Source organism: Tauraco erythrolophus, chromosome 7 (assembly GCF_009769465.1).
Source record: "Tauraco erythrolophus isolate bTauEry1 chromosome 7, bTauEry1.pri, whole genome shotgun sequence".
NCBI lineage: Eukaryota > Metazoa > Chordata > Aves > Musophagiformes > Musophagidae > Tauraco > Tauraco erythrolophus.
In genome coordinates this window covers 1,423,778-1,442,922 of record NC_141471.1, presented here as the reverse complement: position 1 = coordinate 1,442,922, position 19,145 = coordinate 1,423,778, and the positions used below count along the sequence as shown (strand labels likewise).

The 19,145-nt window shown below is 45.3% G+C and overlaps 1 protein-coding gene across 1 annotated transcript in view; it reads right to left on the bottom strand.

The window, feature by feature from the left end:
• Positions 1-19,145, bottom strand: part of MYL3 (myosin light chain 3) — a 35,164-nt gene that overhangs the window by 8,612 nt on the left and 7,407 nt on the right. Inside the window, exon 2 of the mRNA XM_086614378.1 lies at positions 1,744-1,771. Within this exon, the coding sequence (XP_086470504.1) occupies positions 1,744-1,771 (28 nt within the window). The remainder of the gene's footprint in view (positions 1-1,743; positions 1,772-19,145) is intronic.

Genomic DNA, 19,145 nt, shown 5'->3' with positions numbered 1-19,145 from the left:
CTACTCAGCTGTGAATCTAAGAACCTTCTAAAGGTCAGGAAAAAAAAATCAGAAGAGGCCAGAAGGAAAGGAATTGAGCTGACTGATGAGTCCCCAGGTGATGTTCAAGCCATCAGGCTCTCATTCCAGCAACTCATGGCAGAACCTATGAACCAACTGTGGGATTAACTTGGAGTGGATTTGATGTTTCTCCCCAGTGCCCCCACACAGTATAACTGTTACGCTGCTGTAGCTGATGTGGAGGTCTCATAGCCTGTCTCACACAGATTATGTTCTCTGCTTCCTGCCCCACGGTTTTTCCTTTGATATTTCAAGGACATTGTAGTTTATGAGTTCTGGATTCCCAGCTTTTCTCTGTGTATGCAGTGAGTACAGCTAGACCAGAAGGCAGCAGCTGTAAGAAGAAAAGAAAGAAGATTCAACTTTCTGTTTCTCGAGCTGACCTACATCTGCTCTAGACCTGTTACCTTCCATGGCAGCCCTGAGATGGCTCCAAATTTGCCACTTCGTAGCCGTTCCAGCAAGATGATGGCCAGACAAGCATCCTGTTTTTTTCTGAATAGGTCTTTTCTCATTTACTGGTACAGTCTCTAGAACTAGTTTTCCTCAGAGAGAGAGAAAACAAGGCACAGAACCGATGGGTTCTACCCAATTCACAACATTAACTGATGAGAGATTCAGATGTTGTGTGCTGCTGGAAGAGTTCAAAGGTTTGTGGCTCTGAACTGTGCCTTTCCTGTGGTTCTCCCAGGACTTTGAAACTGGAAAAGGAGCAAGTTCCCAGAAATTAACAGTTGCCTCCAATCATGAGTTACTTTTGACCTGTTGTTAGAAAATAGAAACTAAAGCCATTAAGGGGGGGGCTTGAAAATTCCAAGGTAATGTTGGAAGTTTGTGGCAAAGCCTCAGTCTCTAAGATATTATGGCATTTAATTCCAGTTTTAAAAATCCATCTTTCTATATCTCTCCTCTCTGAATCAGCCTGACTGGATAGCCTGTAATTTATATATATATTTTTTTTCATCTATTCTAATTAACCCACTTTCTGATACCATCTTTCAGAGGTTCTACCAAGTTCTGCCAAGTGTTTAAAGACCAAAGCAAAATTCTGCCAGATGTTTGACTCTATCTATCAATTATCCCTTTAAGTAAAAAGCGGGCTGATAGTTGGGGAAAAAGGGGACAGCTGCAGTGGTAGCATTCCCAGGACTTCATGCATGAGGTTTCAGTATCAGTTTCTTGGGCTGGGACGAGGGGTTCCGAAACTAATGCTGATGTTTTGCTTTGAAAGAAAAAAAACCTGCCATTGCTGTCATTATTTGCTGGTTTCTGGAGAGCACATTGAATTCTGATTGAACACAGGAAAACGTTCTCAAAAGCAGAGTGGTGAGATTTTTCTCTTGAAAGGATTGATATTTTGTTAGTGGGTTTTCTTAAAGTAAGAGTATATATTTGGACTGAGGTTTTGGTAGTGTGTGGTTTCTGGTTTTTTCTTTTTTTGGTTTTGCCTCATTGGCAGAGAAGATGATGTCTCCTTTAATGAAATAACTACCTAATCTGCATAGTGCATGACTTTCTCCCTTTTCTTTTGACCAACTCAACAGAGGATTTGGAGGAGGGACAGAGCAGGAGCAAAGCCATGAATTAAAGCATGGGAGTCAACTCTCTTCTCAAGGGAGCTCCAATATCACACCCATGTCCATCCCAGAACTTGCCAGCACCTCTCAGTGACATCTTCCTCACCTTCTATTTGATCAGGAGTGAATTCAACCTGAAAGAGACACAGAATAAAAGCCAGATTAAAACAGAAAACTGAAACAAATAAGAAGAGCACTGGGTTAATCTCTGTGTTATAGTTCCAGGTGGTTGTGAGGTCCATGAAAAATACTGACTCATAAATCCAAGAAAATAATTTTCTAGAGCTGGCAGATTCTTCGTCTTTCTTCCTCCACCTTCCCTATTCAACAGCCCCACCTTTAGGACCTCTGTCCCTACCATAAAGCTGCAGATTGCCTTTGTCTATTCTTCTTCTGCCTCTGTGTTCCTACTGTAGTCTCTTTCCCCTATCCCAAGCAATTTCCCACTGCTGATGTCCTCTCCAGAGATGATTATGATGGTAGATCCCAGGCTACTTCCCTGAAAGGGTTTTATCTGTTAACAGATGGGGATCTACTATCCATATTCTTTTCCATCAGAAGAACTAGGGGGTATCAAGCGAAGATGGCATGAATCAGGCTCAAAAGGTGAAGGAAGTGGTTCTCAGCTCTTACAGCTGAATTGTGGAAAGCTGGTCATGGAATACTGTGGATGTTCACAGTTACATGTGTGTAAAGGGTCACAGGACCACTTCCTGGAAAATAAATCCATTTCTGTGCATTACCAAATGTGCAGAGATACTTATTTTAGGATCTCTGCTTGATGTTTAGGATCTCTGCTGGATGTTTAGGAATGTTTCAGGGGAGTTCTTCTGTGTTCTTGTACCTTTTCCTAAAGCATCTTCTAATAACCACTGCTGGACTATATTGGACAACTCGCTGGACCTTCTCTGACTGCCATCTATCTCTTGTTGTCTCATCACTTTGTTTTTCCTCCTGTTTCCTACAGTTGTCCTGCTCCCTGTTTTTACTGCCCTCTTGCAGCTCTGGACTTTAAAAACGCTCCAAGATGCCAACAGGCTGCTGCTGAGCTCGAATGCAAAAGATGGAAACAACATCAGAACATGAGGTCTAAGCTTCTGAATGAACAGGCACAGGTCAGCGATGTAAATCTGCAACAGAATTTACACCTGGCTCTCAGGGAAAACCAACAGGGTGGGTGTCTCTATGGATGGGGACACTCCTGCAGAAAAAACTGACAGATTACCCTTATAGTGGATATGTAAATAAAGAGAAACAATATTTTAATATGCATAAAAATGCAAATGCACACATGCAATTCACATATGTGACCATTCCCCCCCACTGCAACATATGTACAACTCCACACATTTTCGGTTAGATTTTCCTTATGAAGCTGACCACCTCTTCTTGCTCAGTATCATATTTTGTTCCTTGGTAGCACAGAAGCCAAGTGGAACAAATGTGTAGTGAGAACCTCAAATGCAAACTCCCTGTTTCCTTGTTTCAACATGAAATGAAACATGACACATCCCTTCACCATCTACTTGGGATTTTCATAATGTTAAAGGGTGGAGCTGTTGTAACTCCCCAGTCCTCCAGCCAGGACGGCTGAGACATGGCAGAGCATGACACCACCGATCTCCTTATTCCACCCTGGGCTCAGCGGACAGCTGCCAGATGCTTTTCTGTCTCCAGATCCCCTGAGCATCACAAGGAACTCTAGCATTCATAGAACACAATGAAGGTCTACAAGGCAGATATAGACAGTCCAAAACTCGTATTTCCCACCAGTGACCTGCCAATCTCTCCTTACCATAGTGTTTCTGAGCATCTTCTGGCTTAGGAGATGGAAAAACCAGAAAACCTCTGGTGGACTTGAAAGGTAGGTCTCAACACTAATCCTGCAATTGTTGAAAATCAGGCCACTATTTTTGTGTCTACCCAGTGCAATCCTTATCTGAACTAGCACATTCCGGGGATTACCACTTTGTTTCCAATTCTCGGTCATGATTTACCTTGAATGAACTCCAATTAAATAAATTTGACTTGGTTTAGGACTATACTTGAAGAGAAGAAGAGCTATGCTCTCCTTTTCACTGAGTGGATTACTCAGTTCTACAACGGCGATAAAAAGTGTGCGGCCAACTAGCACAGATGTAGATGTCCTTTTCTGATGAGTCCCACCCAGAAGCATGAGCTAGCCCGTTGGCAGACTTCAGACCAGGAGAAACTGCACCAGAGTGAAAAAGGATGACAGCAAATTCCCATGACTGGATCAAAGGGAAGGTCTGAGCTGAAGGGCGAATGTGCCTCACCTCTAATCACGGCCCCTATAAAAACACCACCCAGAGCTGGAGGACCATGTGTGACAGCTGGCAAGACAGTGGCAGACCATTTGACCAGACCTACCACCCAGTCCTCTCAGGAAAGCTGCAGTGACGTGTGGGTTGTGGCTCCTGCTATTTTCTCCCCTCTCAGCACATACCACCATGGAGTTGTAGGGAAAGGTGAGTCGTCATTTACCCCAGCCACAAGGTATCATTGAAGATGGATGGAATGAATTTTGGGCTATATTTAGGTTGAAGATGGCTGGGGGTTTGTTTTCCCTTCCGTCTCCTTCAGAAGAGCGTGGAGCACTGTTCCAAAGTGCTCCAAAACCAAAGCTATCTCCATATAGCGAGAGCAACGGTGGAGCTGTCCGGGAGGACAGCGGGGGAACTGCCCCAAAGTGGAGAAAGAGGGGAAAGAACCCTTCAAAATTAATAGCTGCTTCAGCTCTAGAGGACAGGCTGCAAAAATGGGGTCAGGCTAAGGCAAAAAGTGGGCAAATGAATCCCAACGCATCGCTACCACCGACAGTGACCCATACCCATGCTCTGAGGCAGCTCTGCTTCTGCTGCTCTACTGCAACGAGCATCCAAGGGAGTGAAGGTCCCCAGTGGTGTCTGGGATGCTCAGGCCCACTTACATGGCTGCACACCAGCATCACCCCACACTTCCCTGAGCTCAGTCAGCAGAGTAGTCCTCATCACCCAAAGCTGGAAGCTGCAACACCTACTCACAGGCTTAATATGATTTTCCCAGATATGGCTTTACATTCTCCAGCTCCTTGGAAGTAGACTAGTGTGATTTTCCTTGGAGCTTTGTTTGTTTGTTTTAAATATACTGGCTCTTCAGAAGAATTGAGTTTCCCCTGGTATTTTATTGGCAACTGAGGTTTTGAAGCAAGGACATTCCAACGAGTGCCAAGCACCCACAGCACCAAGGCTCACAGTAGCAGTATTGGGTACAAATCCATAGGAGAGACAGAGCTGCTGACTGCTGATCTCTTTCCACTTGTCTCCTGCCCTGATGTATGGACTGTGCTGCACATTCTTGTCTCTTCTGTGAGACAGCAGAAGTCTCAATCAAATCTTTTCTATCACAAATGGGGGAGCATTATGCCATTTTTCCTGCTGTTTTAGCAATTTTGGCTTCAGGAGATCATCACCTGATCACTGGTGGCATCAGCTGTAGTCCAAATACTGCTGTCCTCTTTTCTTAAACAGTGGCATTAAGGTGGTTTTGTCCCAGAGACACCAGGAGGGATGCACACACCCCTTGGCACCATGAACATCATTCACAGCTTTATATCTCAGGGAATATTTTTATAAACCCACAGTATCTCAATCGAGCATGTAACTCTGTGCATGGTAAGTCTGACGTAACTAAGTCTGAAATAAGTCCTATTAAATAAAACTGTTGCTCATCAGCAGTCGAAAGATTATCTGGGGGGAAACATTTAGACAATGCAAGCAAGGAGACCCTCCAGAAAAGAAACATTCTTGTTTCACAATATTTTGAGGAATCCTAGTGCAAACAGCAAGGTTTTCACTTAGCCATGGCAGGGTTAGTTTTGGAGAAGGAGAAGGGTTAGGTTTTTTTATTGTGCTTTTGGGAGACTGATTTAGGAAGCAGAAATGCAGCAGATGGCAAGAGGCCGAGAAGGCCATCAAGATCAGAATCATTGTGTTGAGGTTATATTTATATTTCACGAGCATGTGGGTTTTTTCCACTAGGACCTTTTTAAATTTATTAATACAGAGAGGGCTGGAGCACCTTTCCTATGAGGACAGGCTGAAAGAGTTGGGGCTGTTCAGCCTGGAGAAGAGGAGGCTCCGGGGTGACCTTATAGCGGTCTTCCAGTACCTCAAGGGGGCCTACAGGAAAGATGGGGAGAGGCTGTTCAGGAGGGCCAGTTATGATAGGACAAGGGGTAATGGTTTTAAAATAGAGGGAGGTAGATTCAGGTTGGATATTAGGAAAAAATTTTTTACCATGAGAGTTGTAGAACACTGGAACAGGTTGCCCAGAGAGGTGGTGGATGCTCCATCCCTGGAGACGTTCAAGGCCAGGTTGGACAAGGCCCTGAGCAACCTGATCTAGTTGGAGATATCCCTGTTCCTTGCAGGGGGGTTGGACTAGATGACCTTTGAAGGTCCCTTCCAGCCCTAACCATTCTATGATTCTATGATTCTATGATCCCCTCTCCCATCACCTTCTGTGCAGAGCAGTTATGATGTACATAAACTCCTGCACTGCCCATGGTTGAACCTTGACACGTGGTCAAGTCTCATGCAGCTCCATCCCTTACTGTTGTTTGAAAGTCACTCCTGATCTCTCTTCTCCTCTGCCTTCTGAAATTCTCTTGGCACGCCTACATTTAGCTCCCAGGGTTGCCCTAAGGACTTTCCTCATTATTTCTACTCGGTTCATGGTCTGATGGAAAGGAAGGCACAGTACAACACACAGACACTTGACTAGTATGTGAGCTTTGACACATGACACTACGGTCTTGACACATGACACTACAAGATGCTCCACCTGGTTTTCATAGGGAACAGCTAAAATATAATGAACGTTTTGCAGAATGGAAACCCAATCACAAAACTCTACTAATACTCTGTGTTTTCAGTTGATGTTTCCAGAAGAAAAATGATTTCAAGTTGGACTGAAATGACAAGTCATTTTGGAGTGGCAGAAAGCATATTGTTTGGGAGCCAAATAGAGAACCGAATTGCTGACCTTTTACAATATCTAACTATCCTGGTAATGAAAGTTCAGTTAAAATAGAAATCAACAATTATTTTCAGCTAAATTGGCAAAGCCTTTCATTAAAAAGATATGTATTCCAATATCAGAAAAATGAGGCAAAGTCTTCGCAGAGGTCATGCAGAGGATCCTGCTACATAAGGAAATACAGAGACCTTTTTCTACAGCCTGCACTCTTTTCCACAAGAAGATGGTCACTTTGAATCTTTCTTTCATCTGCATTTCCTGAGAGCTGAAAAGTTACAGCAGTATATCACCTACTATAACTTCAGCAGACTTTATGGCTTCCAGGTCCCTACTTTATTTTGGAATAAGCCTGGATGAAGTCTGTCATGTTGTGGCTGTTGATTCAACTGGTCCCTCAAGAAGTGGATGCAAAAGCCTTATGTGAAGGATGGTGTCTGGTTTGGGGTTAGGAAGCACTGGTTTGGGTCTCAGAGTCGCTTCATAGGATGTTCCCAGGTGGAGACAGGGCTGGAGAAGTAGGTGCACTGCACTGAAGGTGACGGGGGGGGGGGGGGGGATGAAGGACTGTGGAGAGATTGAGAAAAGGATTTTGGGAACCCATGAGGTTCCTACCCCAAGGAAAGAAACACAACACAATCCTGAACTTCAATACCTCACACTAAATCTTTCCATCCATGCTATTGTGCTCCGAACCCTCACTGAGTGAGGAACCACAGCCTGTTAAGTCTGCAAGGCACGGGTTGAGCCTTGCACTTTGTAGGAAGATGGTCCAAGCACGTGGCCGCTCCAAGCAGCCTCACCTGTGGCGATGATGCTCTTCATCCTCAGCCTGAGCCAGAGTGCTGGGTGGCCATCTCCTGGCAGGATTTCACACGCCTTTGCTTCTTGCTTTCCTTTAAACACCTTCTGGGGTTGAAGGAGCAGTGCACTTTTCAATCACGGCGCTTTTCCAGCACTGGTAGTAGCCTATAAATTGGTAGCTCCCTTTCTTGGATAGCAAAAACGTTGCCACAACTTTCTGGAGCGCAAGGGGAAATTCCAGAGCCTCGACAGGAGAATGACACAGTCATTTTGGAGAACTGAGATGGCTTCCGGCAACGGCCAGCACCAGAAATATAAAACACTTTGTAGACTGACTGCTCTCGCTGTAGCAACATGGTTTTGGATTCTTCAGCCATTTATTGATGGCTGGCTTCCCACCTTCTCTGCAACTGCCCCCTTCACCAGCCTCACCAGCAGATGTTTGTTCAGATGTTCGCAACCACGGAAGAAATTATAAAACCTTAAAAATACCCTCTGTTAAATCCTGGAGGGGAGCCTGGGGTGTAGGAGAGGTCAGACATTGCCTGTGCTGTCTGCTTGGAGCAGACAATAGCTCATGGGTTGGGTCTCTGATGGAGAAGGGAAGAATCCCAAGGATACAGCTTGTGGACCACATTGCAACACTTGGTGGGGGCTTCAGGATCTCAAAACTCCTGGTAAGTGGGCGCTAAGAAGCCAAAAAGCCCATCTCTGAATCCACATGCATGGGGACAGCTGGATTCCATCATTCCACACATAGATATGGGACAGCATTGAACTTGTGCCCCTTGCAACAAGATCATCTTTAGATGGAAGGTCTAAAACAGGACAGGGAAAATTAGTCACCAGATAATAGATTTGGTGGATGTGACATGTTGGAAAGTGCCCAGGAGGAGTGAAACACTTCTGTATTTAATTTGGTAAACAGCTCAAAGTAAGAAAAAAAAAAAGAGGCATCATTATTACTACAGTTATTATTTTGACATATAAGCCTTTCCCTTTGTCATTCACTTCCAAAATCAAATGTTTTGTCTTGTAAATACTGGCAGCTTTTCCTTTTTTTTTTTTTTTTTTTTTTTTATTTTAAATTCAAATATTTTTCTATTGAAATGGCATATTTCATGCAAAATTGACTTAAAGAATCCCACTCCCTCTCATTAAATCACTCCAAACTCGACCAAAACAATTCTTTTTGGGCTGAACAAATCCACTTCCAGTTGCCAAAAAAGAATTTTTGTGGCTTTTTTGTGTGTTGCTGAACCCTCCTCCTGAAAATTAAAGCTGGTTTCTTCTAATATTTTAATTCCCCCACCAAGCCTAAAAACAATCACCCTTTGCTGAACTAATTTCGCTCTCAGATGACACAGTTGTGTAACTCCTCTAGGTTTCTGATGGACTTATCAGTCATGCCAGTAGTGAATGAGACCACGTGAGGCATTTAGTTGGCCTAAATGAAATGAGTTTGATGGGTCTCGGGCAAGACGTAGCAGAAAGGTGTTTGTAAAGCAAAAATCTGGAAGCAAAGGATGTCATTTTTGGATGAGCTCTTGCTCATCTACAGCAAGGTCCCCTGAGGAAGAAAATACCTTGGCAAAGTACCTTCTTCACCAGCAGCATCAGCCACCACAACTATCTACCACGTTTTTCTTCCTCCAAGGTCTAGTCTGACAGCCTTTGGCAGCCCAGAAATACACGTAGAAGAGCTTCAGTGTCATAGAATCACAGAATCATAGAATGGTTTGAGTTGGAAGGGTCCTCAAAGATCATCTAATTCCAAGCCCCCTGCTATGGGCAGGGAAATCCTCCACTACACCAGGTTGCCCAAAGCCTCAGTGTCCTTGGTAAAAAATATTAAGGTTTTCCCAGAGATACCTTAGAATCATAGAATGATAGAATGGTTTGGGTTGGAAGGGACCTTAAAGATCATCTAGTTCCAACCCCCCTGCCATGGGCAGGGACACCCTCCACCTTGACACAGCTCTGCACCGTTCAACGTGATGCAGACATCACTCTCTCCCAACTGTGTCCCAAAGGTGTCGTTTTTCTCCATCACGAGCACTGCAGCCATCACCACTCCAAGCCCTGCCAGGGATGGGATGACGCCAACCACCAGTCCCCAGCAAATCCAGTCCAAAACTGTGCAGCACTCGCAGCTCCTGCAAAATCAAACAGTAGCTGGACCCCTTTGAAACGTCACACCCCTCGCCCTGCAACTGTCTTGAAAAAAAAAAAAAACACCCAAAACAGGATTAAGCTGCCAAATTGTCACCGTGATAGCACGCTGGCAACGGGGCAGCTCTGCTTTTGTTCCACGAAGCTGGCAGGCGTAAGCGCACATGCCGCTCCCAAAATAACCACGCTGTAACCCAGCCCCAGTTTCAAATGGGCCAAAACTTCCCCGTAGAAAATCCACCAGCACAAAATAATATCTGCCATGCTTCATGCTCCAGGGGTTGTTTTTGGTTGTTTTTTTTTTTTTAAAATTATTTTCCGAAGCAGGACGTTATTCACTGTGAGCTGAAAAACAGCGTGCTCTGTTCCCACCACGTAACCGCAGCCGTACTGGATGTTCCTGCCCGTCCCCAGCATCACCAGGGAGCTGAAGTCTGAAAAGTTAAGCCCCGTTCGGGATGTTGGTCAAGAAGATGGAAAGTTTCAATCACGCCCTTTTATCAAAATTTCAAATTCCAATGGAAAAAAAGAAAGAAGGAGAAACCCTTTCCCTCTCTCTGCCACCACCACAAGTTCTTCCTTTCGGTTCAGCCTGCTGGAGTCCTTCGCTTGTGTCAGAGATTTATTTATTTATGTAGAAAGAAGCCAAATCTGAAGTTTCCTACAACTACACTTGGAGCTTTTTTAGAGTTTTGGTTGGGGCTTTTTTCGAGCCGCTTACAACGGTGTCACCATCCAAAACTTGATCACATGAACAAGCCCTCTGCCCCGTGACGCTTTTCTCCAGCCTTTTGCAGCGGAGCCTGCACGGTGACGCTGAAAAACGAGTTTGTCCCAGAACCAGAACACAGTTTATAAAGTGTTGTCACCAAGCAGCGTGGCATCACCAAGCAGCGTGGCATCACCAAGCAGCTGGCATCACCAAGCAGCGTGGCATCACCAGGCAGCGTGGCATCACCAGGCAGCGTGGCATCACCAAGCAGCTGGCATCACCAAGCAGTGTGGCATCACCAAGCAGCGTGGCATCACCAAGCAGCTGGCATCACCAAGAAGCGTGGCATCACCAGGCAGCTGGCATCACCAAGCAGCTGGCATCACCAAGCAGCGTGGCATCACCAAGCAGCTGGCATCACCAGGCAGCGTGGCATCACCAAGCAGCTGGCATCACCAAGCAGCGTGGCATCACCAAGCAGCTGGCATCACCAAGCAGCTGGCATCACCAAGCAGCGTGGCATCACCAGGCAGCTGGCATCACCAAGCAGCTGGCATCACCAAGCAGCGTGGCATCACCAAGCAGCTGGCATCACCAGGCAGCGTGGCATCACCAAGCAGCTGGCATCACCAAGCCGCTGGCATCACCAAGCAGCATGGCATCACCAAGCCGCTGGCATCACCAGGCAGCTGGCATCACCAAGCAGCGTGGCATCACCAAGCAGCGTGGCATCACCAAGCAGCATGGCATCACCAAGCCGCTGGCATCACCAGGCAGCTGGCATCACCAAGCAGCGTGGCATCACCAAGCAGCTGGCATCACCAAGCAGCTGGCATTTGATGGTGTTTCATTTCTGGACGGAGGGGAGTGCATTTTGGGGGGAAGATGTCTTTTTGCAACCAAAGAGGGAGAACGTTTTTACCCCCTGCCAGGCTGTGACTGTTACCTACTAGTCAGCTCTAACCACAAACACTGAAAACTTTGAGCTATTTTCCTCACCAACATTTTCTCTTTTTTTTTCTTTTTTCCTCCTCCCCCCCCTTCTTTTTTTTTTTTTTTTTTTTTCTCTTCTTTTTTTTTTTTCCCCAGCCACATCCTCAGCAGTTATTGTCAGGCTGCTCTAAACCACAGCTGGGGTCTCAACGATGCCTTTTTTCATTTCCTAACTCCCTGTTGCTTTTTTTTTTTTTAAGGCTGGATGTGTTATAAACTGGTTTGCGTTCCTAAGATCGTTCACAGGAGCAGACTTCTCGCAGGAGATTTTTCAACCGCGTCTGCCCGGTGGCTGCGATGTTCTGCTGCTTCCCAGAAAACACAACTGATGGCTTGTCACTGTTTCTATTCTGGGCTCTGGATGTGTAAGTTTGCTGGAATAGAGCAGCTTTTGCAGGCTGGAGGCTGGGTTGGCTCCGGATGGGTCGTGGGCTGAGCGCCACCTTCCCTCCCGGAGCGATCCTGGTGGGATGGGCTGTGGGTTTCAGCTCTCCTGCACCTGTTGCAGGTCTGGGAGAGAGGCACTGGTCCCCGAGTTGGCCATCCAGGCACCTTGCGTGGGTACAGCACGTGTTTACACCTGCTCTAGGCATATGGGTAAAGACAAACGTCATAGGGGTGTGCATGATGCTTCCTTATCTACGTATACGTCTGTACATACGTGTGTATTGATTCACATGTACATATGAATATAAATAAATGCACACTCAAATATATTTTCTAATTGCAGAATGGATTGGGTTTGAAGGAACTTTCAAGATCCTCTAGTTCCAGCCCCCCTGCCATGACCCCCTGCCACCTTCCACTACACCAGGTTGCCCAAAGCCTCATCCAACCTGGCCTGGAACACTGCCAGGGATGGGGCAGCCACAACTTCTCTGGGCAACCTGTGCCAGTGCCTCACCACCCTCAGAATCAAGAATTTCTTCCTAATACACGTTGTATGCACAACTCACATTCACAATTCACACGCACGTTAACCGCCAAGCCAGCCAGAGACAGCCAGAAGGGAGAGATGATGGTTTATAAAGGACCACTATAAATCTGTACAGATCCTTTTATACCTAGAGGATGTGATCTTTTGGATCCAGAGCACAGATCTTTGGAAAAGTAGGATGCAGGTATTCAACTGGGATAAATCCACATGGGTGCATGCGTGACTGGAGGGGGCTATGCTGACTGACCTGCTGCTGGGAATCCATCCATGACGTGAACAGCATTGACGAGCAAAAGTCTCCAAAGCTCTCCTGATCCCTGTTATTAGTGGCAGTAACACCCAGTTCCCTGGCTATGGTTGGGATTCTGGGAAGCAGCTATCTCATCAGGGCGAGCTGGGCCGCATACCCTGAGCATAGCACAATGATTTCAGTTTAAATTTAGTCGAGTCTCTCTTCTGCCTGGCTGCTTTTTTAGGAGTCAGGTTGCAGACAGGACAGGGGAATGAACAATGCCATGCAAGATGCATGCATATAATGAAACATGAAATTAAACTCAAGAAGGAAATTTGCTTAGAAGGAAAAAAGAATTCTGGAGATTATATTGGCATTGCCCCTCTAGTAATATTACATCCATTTCCTTTCCCATATTTCTTTCCACTTCTTTACCCTGGCCAGCATATGATCATTTTATACGTATATATATGAAATAGCGTTAGGAAATATGCTTTGACATTGCTTTGTTGTTGCTGTTTTTAATAATACCTGGGCTTTAACCAATCTTTTTGCTGCTTGGAAACCTTACAACAAAGTCCAAGCTACAGATCAGTCCCTGGACTGGGGGGAAGAAAGAAGATGGAGGTGGAGGAGCTCACTACTTGTCTAACATCAGAAAGTCTCATAGTTTGAGACCATTCAGAGCCATTATAGCTTTGGGAAGAGCTGGGATGCTTTGGCACCCAAAATCCCAGAACCTCTGCAACAAGCAGGACAGGTCTTTTCAGCTGGAGCCATGTGCGTGGAGAAGCAGCAAGAGCTCCTGGTCTTGGTGCAGACCTAACTAGTTACCCTGCTTTTGTCAGGTACACACCGCACATCGTTGCCTGAAAATCAGTGTAGATGCACTTTGACTTTTTCTGCTGCCAAGGGGAACTTCTCTGTAGTAGCTTTTAGGTATTTATATCAATCCTACTCTTCCAACACATCAAAACCTTTCATGAAAGCCCGTCTCAGAGCTCTAAATATTGCTGTCCCCATTTTGCTGCTATGGTATGGAGGTGCAGAGACAGGCTTTTACCTAAGATGACTGCTCCCAAGGTTACCTTTGGGGCTGGAACAGTGAAGCTGAAGGGCTCTTTCACTTGGGAATGCTTTTCAAATGGAGATGCATTGCCCTGGGCCAGCACGGCAAGGACTTGGTGACAGCTTGGTAAGGAACCTGCCCCTGAGAAGGGGTGGGTGCAGGACCAGGAGGGAAGGCAGCACATCATCATCTGGCTCCGTCTGGTGTCTCCATCCAGCATGACCTGTGTGGTTCTGCTTCACGTAGGGAACACCCACTAATGCCTTTTTCCATCCTGCCAGCACAGGCACGGGGGAAAAGTGCACCCAGGCACCTCTGCCCAAACACTGAGGTCTCTGCAAAAGTGAAAGGAAACCCAAAGTTTCTGTTTCTATTCAGAGCCACTGTTCCTCTCTGCCCCCACCCCTCCTATAGTTACTCTCAACAATTTTTCCCCTTCTCCAAGTTAAGATTTAACCGATTTACGAGAGGAATAAATACTCTGTCTCTACAGTCCGGCTTTCCAGCAACTTGGGAAAAGTTAGCACTTTGGCCAGGGCCTTCTGCATGCGCTGAGCTGTGCATTTAAATTTAAATTTAATAGTTATTGCACGTTACATAAATGGTGATTAAAACCATATTGATTGAGGTTTAGCAGCTATGTGAGAAATGCAGATCTTATTACAGAGCTGCTCCGTATCCAGAGTGTGCTTTTAATAACTCCCTGCTTATCAAGGGGCGGATTGGAGAGAGGAAAAAGAGAAGGCAAGGCTGGGAGGCTGGAGGGACCATGGTAAGACTGAGGGTTGGGCAGCTCTTGCTCGCTTCCAACCTCGGATATACACACCCTTAGCAGATCTCCACACCTCTAAGTTGCTTACTGCCCCATCTAGAAACCAAAGACAACCTACACTACACACAGCTATAGACATGCAAACAAGCCTACAGAGGCCACATCCACACCACGTGCTGGAGAAGCAGACAAACATGTTGGCTGAGATCTCAGAAGATAAATTGCCAGGGCAGGATGTATTGCCTTCAGGGCTTTTTAGGTCAGGACCTGATGCAGAGCCACTTGAAAACCCCAGAAACTGTCAAAACAGGGCTTATTTGTTATTCTCTCATCCTCCTCCCTCTCCCTTTTTGAAAAGCTGCAAAGTTCATTCAGTGGCAAAGCAGAAATAAACAACCTCTTGTGTCCTAGTTTGCCTGAGATAACGACTGAAAAGAGAAAATGAACCAAAAAAAATAACAACTGCGTTGAAACCGTCCTGCTGAGAGCAGCACAAACCAGCTCTTTGCTTTCGCACAATTCTTTGCCCAACTTGCACAATTCCCATGCTTCCCACAGAAATGAAAAGCAGGCTGGGAAGTACTGCAGAGATAAGGGGTGTATAAATATCAGGGGAGACAGATAAAGACGTGAAACGTGCAGGGGGAAATGCAGAAGATTAAAAAATTCTAGATAGATTTGCAGAAAATTTTACTTTTTATGATTTCAAATGTCTTGGTCAAGCTGGGCTACCCTTGGGCAGGGTTTACCCACTGCCACAGCCCTTTTTTTCTGTATTAGGGAAATAAAGTTGATGGTATTTAAGACAGAAATAATCTTCTTTCCATGAGAGACTAAGAAAAGTCACGTTCCGAAAACCCCGCTGCGCTCCTGCCTCTCAGCAATCCAGATACAGACCCAGAAAGCTGCATATTTCCCTTTAAATATTCCAGGGCCTGAGGATTCAGTAATTCTGCAACTTTGAGTTATTTGAAATTAAAAAGAGCGCATGAAACTTGACAGTTTTCATCTCTACATCCCTCAGACCAAGCCGAGCTCTTTACAGCTTTGGTTTTGTACATCCCTGTGCCACAGACATCAGACATTGCAGAAAAGTGATTTTTTGGCAGCTGCGTAACAAAGACTTGGAGGGGTAAACTGCCCAGAAAAATTATTTAAAAAAAAAAAAAAAAAATCACTCTACTATGTATTTTACAGTGCCACTGAGCAATTTCCAAATTTTCGGGGGAAAAGTCATTTCGATTAAGAATGAAAACAGGTTTGGGTTTTGTGTTTTACTGGATGACAGTTTTAATTGGAAATGAGGGAGAAAGATTGTTCCAGATCTGTCAAAATGTTCTCTTTTACCCAAATTGAAGCAATTTCAATCATTAAAAATTTCTGGGTATTTTTTATATATGAAGGAAAAAACCTTCCAAAATTAATAGCTGCTTCAGATTAAAAAAAAAAATCTAAACAGAAAATTAATTTTTAAAAGATGAAACAGGTAATTTTCTTTATCCTTTTCTGATTTTTTTTTTTGAAAACTCTTTGCAAAATCTGTCTGTATTTGCAAAACATTCCGGTACCACCAAACTGCACTTTTCAAGTCTTCCCCAGAAATATTTTTACGAGAAACATCACCCAGCTCTGCGAACAAGAGAGATACACAAAGATAGCCAGACTTTCGTTGGCCCAGAAAATTTATTTGGAAAGCTCCTTCGATTTCCAGTGCTATTCAGTTTTGGCCCTAAGAATAAGTGGAATATGCCACAAAAAAAAAACCCTTTTGCTGTGTTTTAATGCACACTCACTCAACGCCTTCCTATTCCTTCACCGTTCTGCATCCTGGCCTGCATCTCTTGAGGATCATAGAATCATAGAATGGTTAGGGCTGGAAGGGACCTTCAAAGGTCATCTAGTCCAACCCCCCTGCAAGGCACAGGGATATCTCCAACTAGATCAGGTTGCTCAGGGCCAAGAGATGATCCATCAGGATCATCTCTTTGGGGATGCTCCCAGCCTTGGGGACTTGAGTCATCCTGCATCCCCTTTTCCGATGAAACATTTCACTGGGTCAAGGCTATAAGTTGTTTCCTAACAATGAAATACCCTTTACAGTTTCAGGCACTGATTCATTTCGGTCAAGCAAGCTGCCAAATTTATGTCAACCTGGAGCCAGCTGCTCTGAAGGAAAGGGTAGGTGGGAGAAAGGTGTTTTCTCCACCATTAAAAGCTGCTCTGCAATGGCCAGCCTGGCTGGGAACGTCCTGTGCTTCCAGGATGACATGGAGAGGGATAAATAAAAGAGAATAAAAGAGCAGAGCTGCCTTTAGAAGCATGTTAGGGCAGCATGGCATTTTAATCATGCTTCTCTCTGGGGTCCATCCAGAAGCACTGAAGAAAATTGCTGATGGGGCTTTATAATCTTGACCATCATCCGATTTTTATGTCCAAGGGAGCGCGTCTCAGCCACCAACTCCTGAGAAATACCTATGGTAGATGCATACAACAGCCTCTCACTCGTGCTGACAGCCCTGGCAGCATCCTCCAGCCGAGCTTCCCCTCCCCGTGCCCACACACGTGTGTGCGGTGTGGGTAACGTCAGACCTCTGCACCTCCTGCTGCACCGAGGGCATGAGGTAGGGTAGGAAAAGGCACCATTTATGGAGGAAAAAATGCCATACCTCGGACTTCAGCTGTCCTGAATTGCGAGGGGGATCCCTCCAGGAGGATGATCCTCTTCCAGTTCCCACCCAGAGCAATTGCTGCCCACTATTACTTGAGATCCTCAGGTCAGGTTTCTCCTAGGAAGGACCACAGGCTACTGCAGTTGGGTTTCCCCCAGCTTTGAGGGGGTGATGGATAGGGAGGATGAGGGATTTTCTTTCGGACATGGTAGAGATTGCTCAGGTTCAGGATCCTGCAGAGCTATTCTCCTCCATGGTCAGCCTAGAGCCAGGAGTTTGGAGTAGGTCCATCGTTTCTCTTAGAGCACGGTGTCAGGCAGAACAGCTAATATTCAGCAGCTAATGCCTATACTGTGGAAAAAATCCCCAAACTGGTAGAAATCCAAACCAGAGGAGCTATACAGTGTCATACAAACCAGTTAGTTCTACTGGCTTACATCCAGGCACTGTCCAGGTCTGGCAATGCTCTACCGGTGACCACCAACTATTTGCAGTTCTCATTAGCTGGGACATGAAAAAGAGCTGCCAGGGCTCTTCACTGCATCCACATCATGGCTCAGGTGTCCCTACACTTCAGTGAGTCCTCTTCTCTACCACCACCTCATTCAGTCTCCCCTAGATGATGATCTTTGGGTGAAATGAATGAACTTCTGAAGTGCCTGTTTCTCTTTAGCAACTGTAATGGGAGCCTGAAGAGACTAGATCAGCCTTGAATATCTAACTTGTAGACACCTGAAATACAGCAGGTGATTCCAACTTTTTTTCCTTGTTTTCTTTCTTTTTTTTCTTTCTTCTTTTCTCATCAGGCCCAAAATGCTTTTCCTTAACCAAAATCTTTGGGCTCAGTAGAGCTCATCAGCATCAAAATCTGCACATAACATGTCAGATTAGGTGATTAAAGAGCCTTAAGCTCCATAAAACAAGTACTCACCACACTCAGTGATGAGAAATGCTAATGGATTATGCAGGAGCCTTTGGCCTTCTTCACTCATCCTTGTATTTCTGGTGTATTTCTGGTGCAGGCAGAGCAGGGCAGAGGACTCTGGTCATCCTGGTTATTCTAATTGAATGGTATTTCTCCTATTTTGAGGCTTTGGGCAACCTGGTGTAGTGGAGGGTGTCCCTGCCCATGGCAGGGGGGTTGGAACTACATGATCTTTAAGGTCCCTTCCAACCCTAACCATTCTATGCTTCTATGCTTCTATGATTCTATGACTCTATTTTATTCTTTTCTGCTTCTTTTCCTGTGCCCATCCCAAGGGAATCGGGGCACTTTGGTTCATTAGCTTTCTAGTGCAAAAGGGCAGTGGGTCACGTGTCAATTAGTCATGGAAACTTTTTAATGATGCAATCCAAACCTCCAGTGACCCTTTGCACTTATCTGGATTGTCTATTAAGACCTTATACTTGAGATGATGGTAACTTGAACTTGTGCAGCCAAATGTTTCAGGGATGAGCTCCTATTTCTTCCCTACAACCAGCTGAGATAATCTTCTCATCTAAGCTAAAGGTCCAGGTTCCTGCCCTAGAAGCCAGGCTGGATTTTCTCCACTTTCATCCACTCCACATCTTCCTCTGGAGTTACAGGAGTTTGTATCATTATTCTGCTGAAAAGGAAGTTGTCTCGATGCATCTGAAGATATTTTGCCAGATGAATGCAATTTTTGAGCACATACCTAAGAGGCATTTCTCGCTCACTAAATTACAAACAAATCACAATAAGCTTGCAAAAGTTTACAAAAGTTCTCACACCTTGCCAGAGCACTGGTCCATAGCAAGAATGATGAATCAGAGGCAAATCCCATGAAATGCAAAAGGAAAAATTTCCTACTGACTCCCATGAGCTTCCAATGGGGTCTCTTGTTTTGCTAAACTTTTAGTCATTTTTGCCTGGGGCCTCCTCAAGACTCATGACTCAGATTTCTCTGGGCTTGAAAGGCTCAGGAGGAAACCAGTGAGAGAGAACGAGGCCCAGCATGGGCTCGGTTTAATCTGGCAGGTGCCTGCCCACTTCAGAAACCTTCAAATATGTGAGCACAAGAGGGAAATTGCTCTCTAAAACTATTCCTGCTGAGATTCACTGTAGGCCAATAATAATAATGGTGATGACA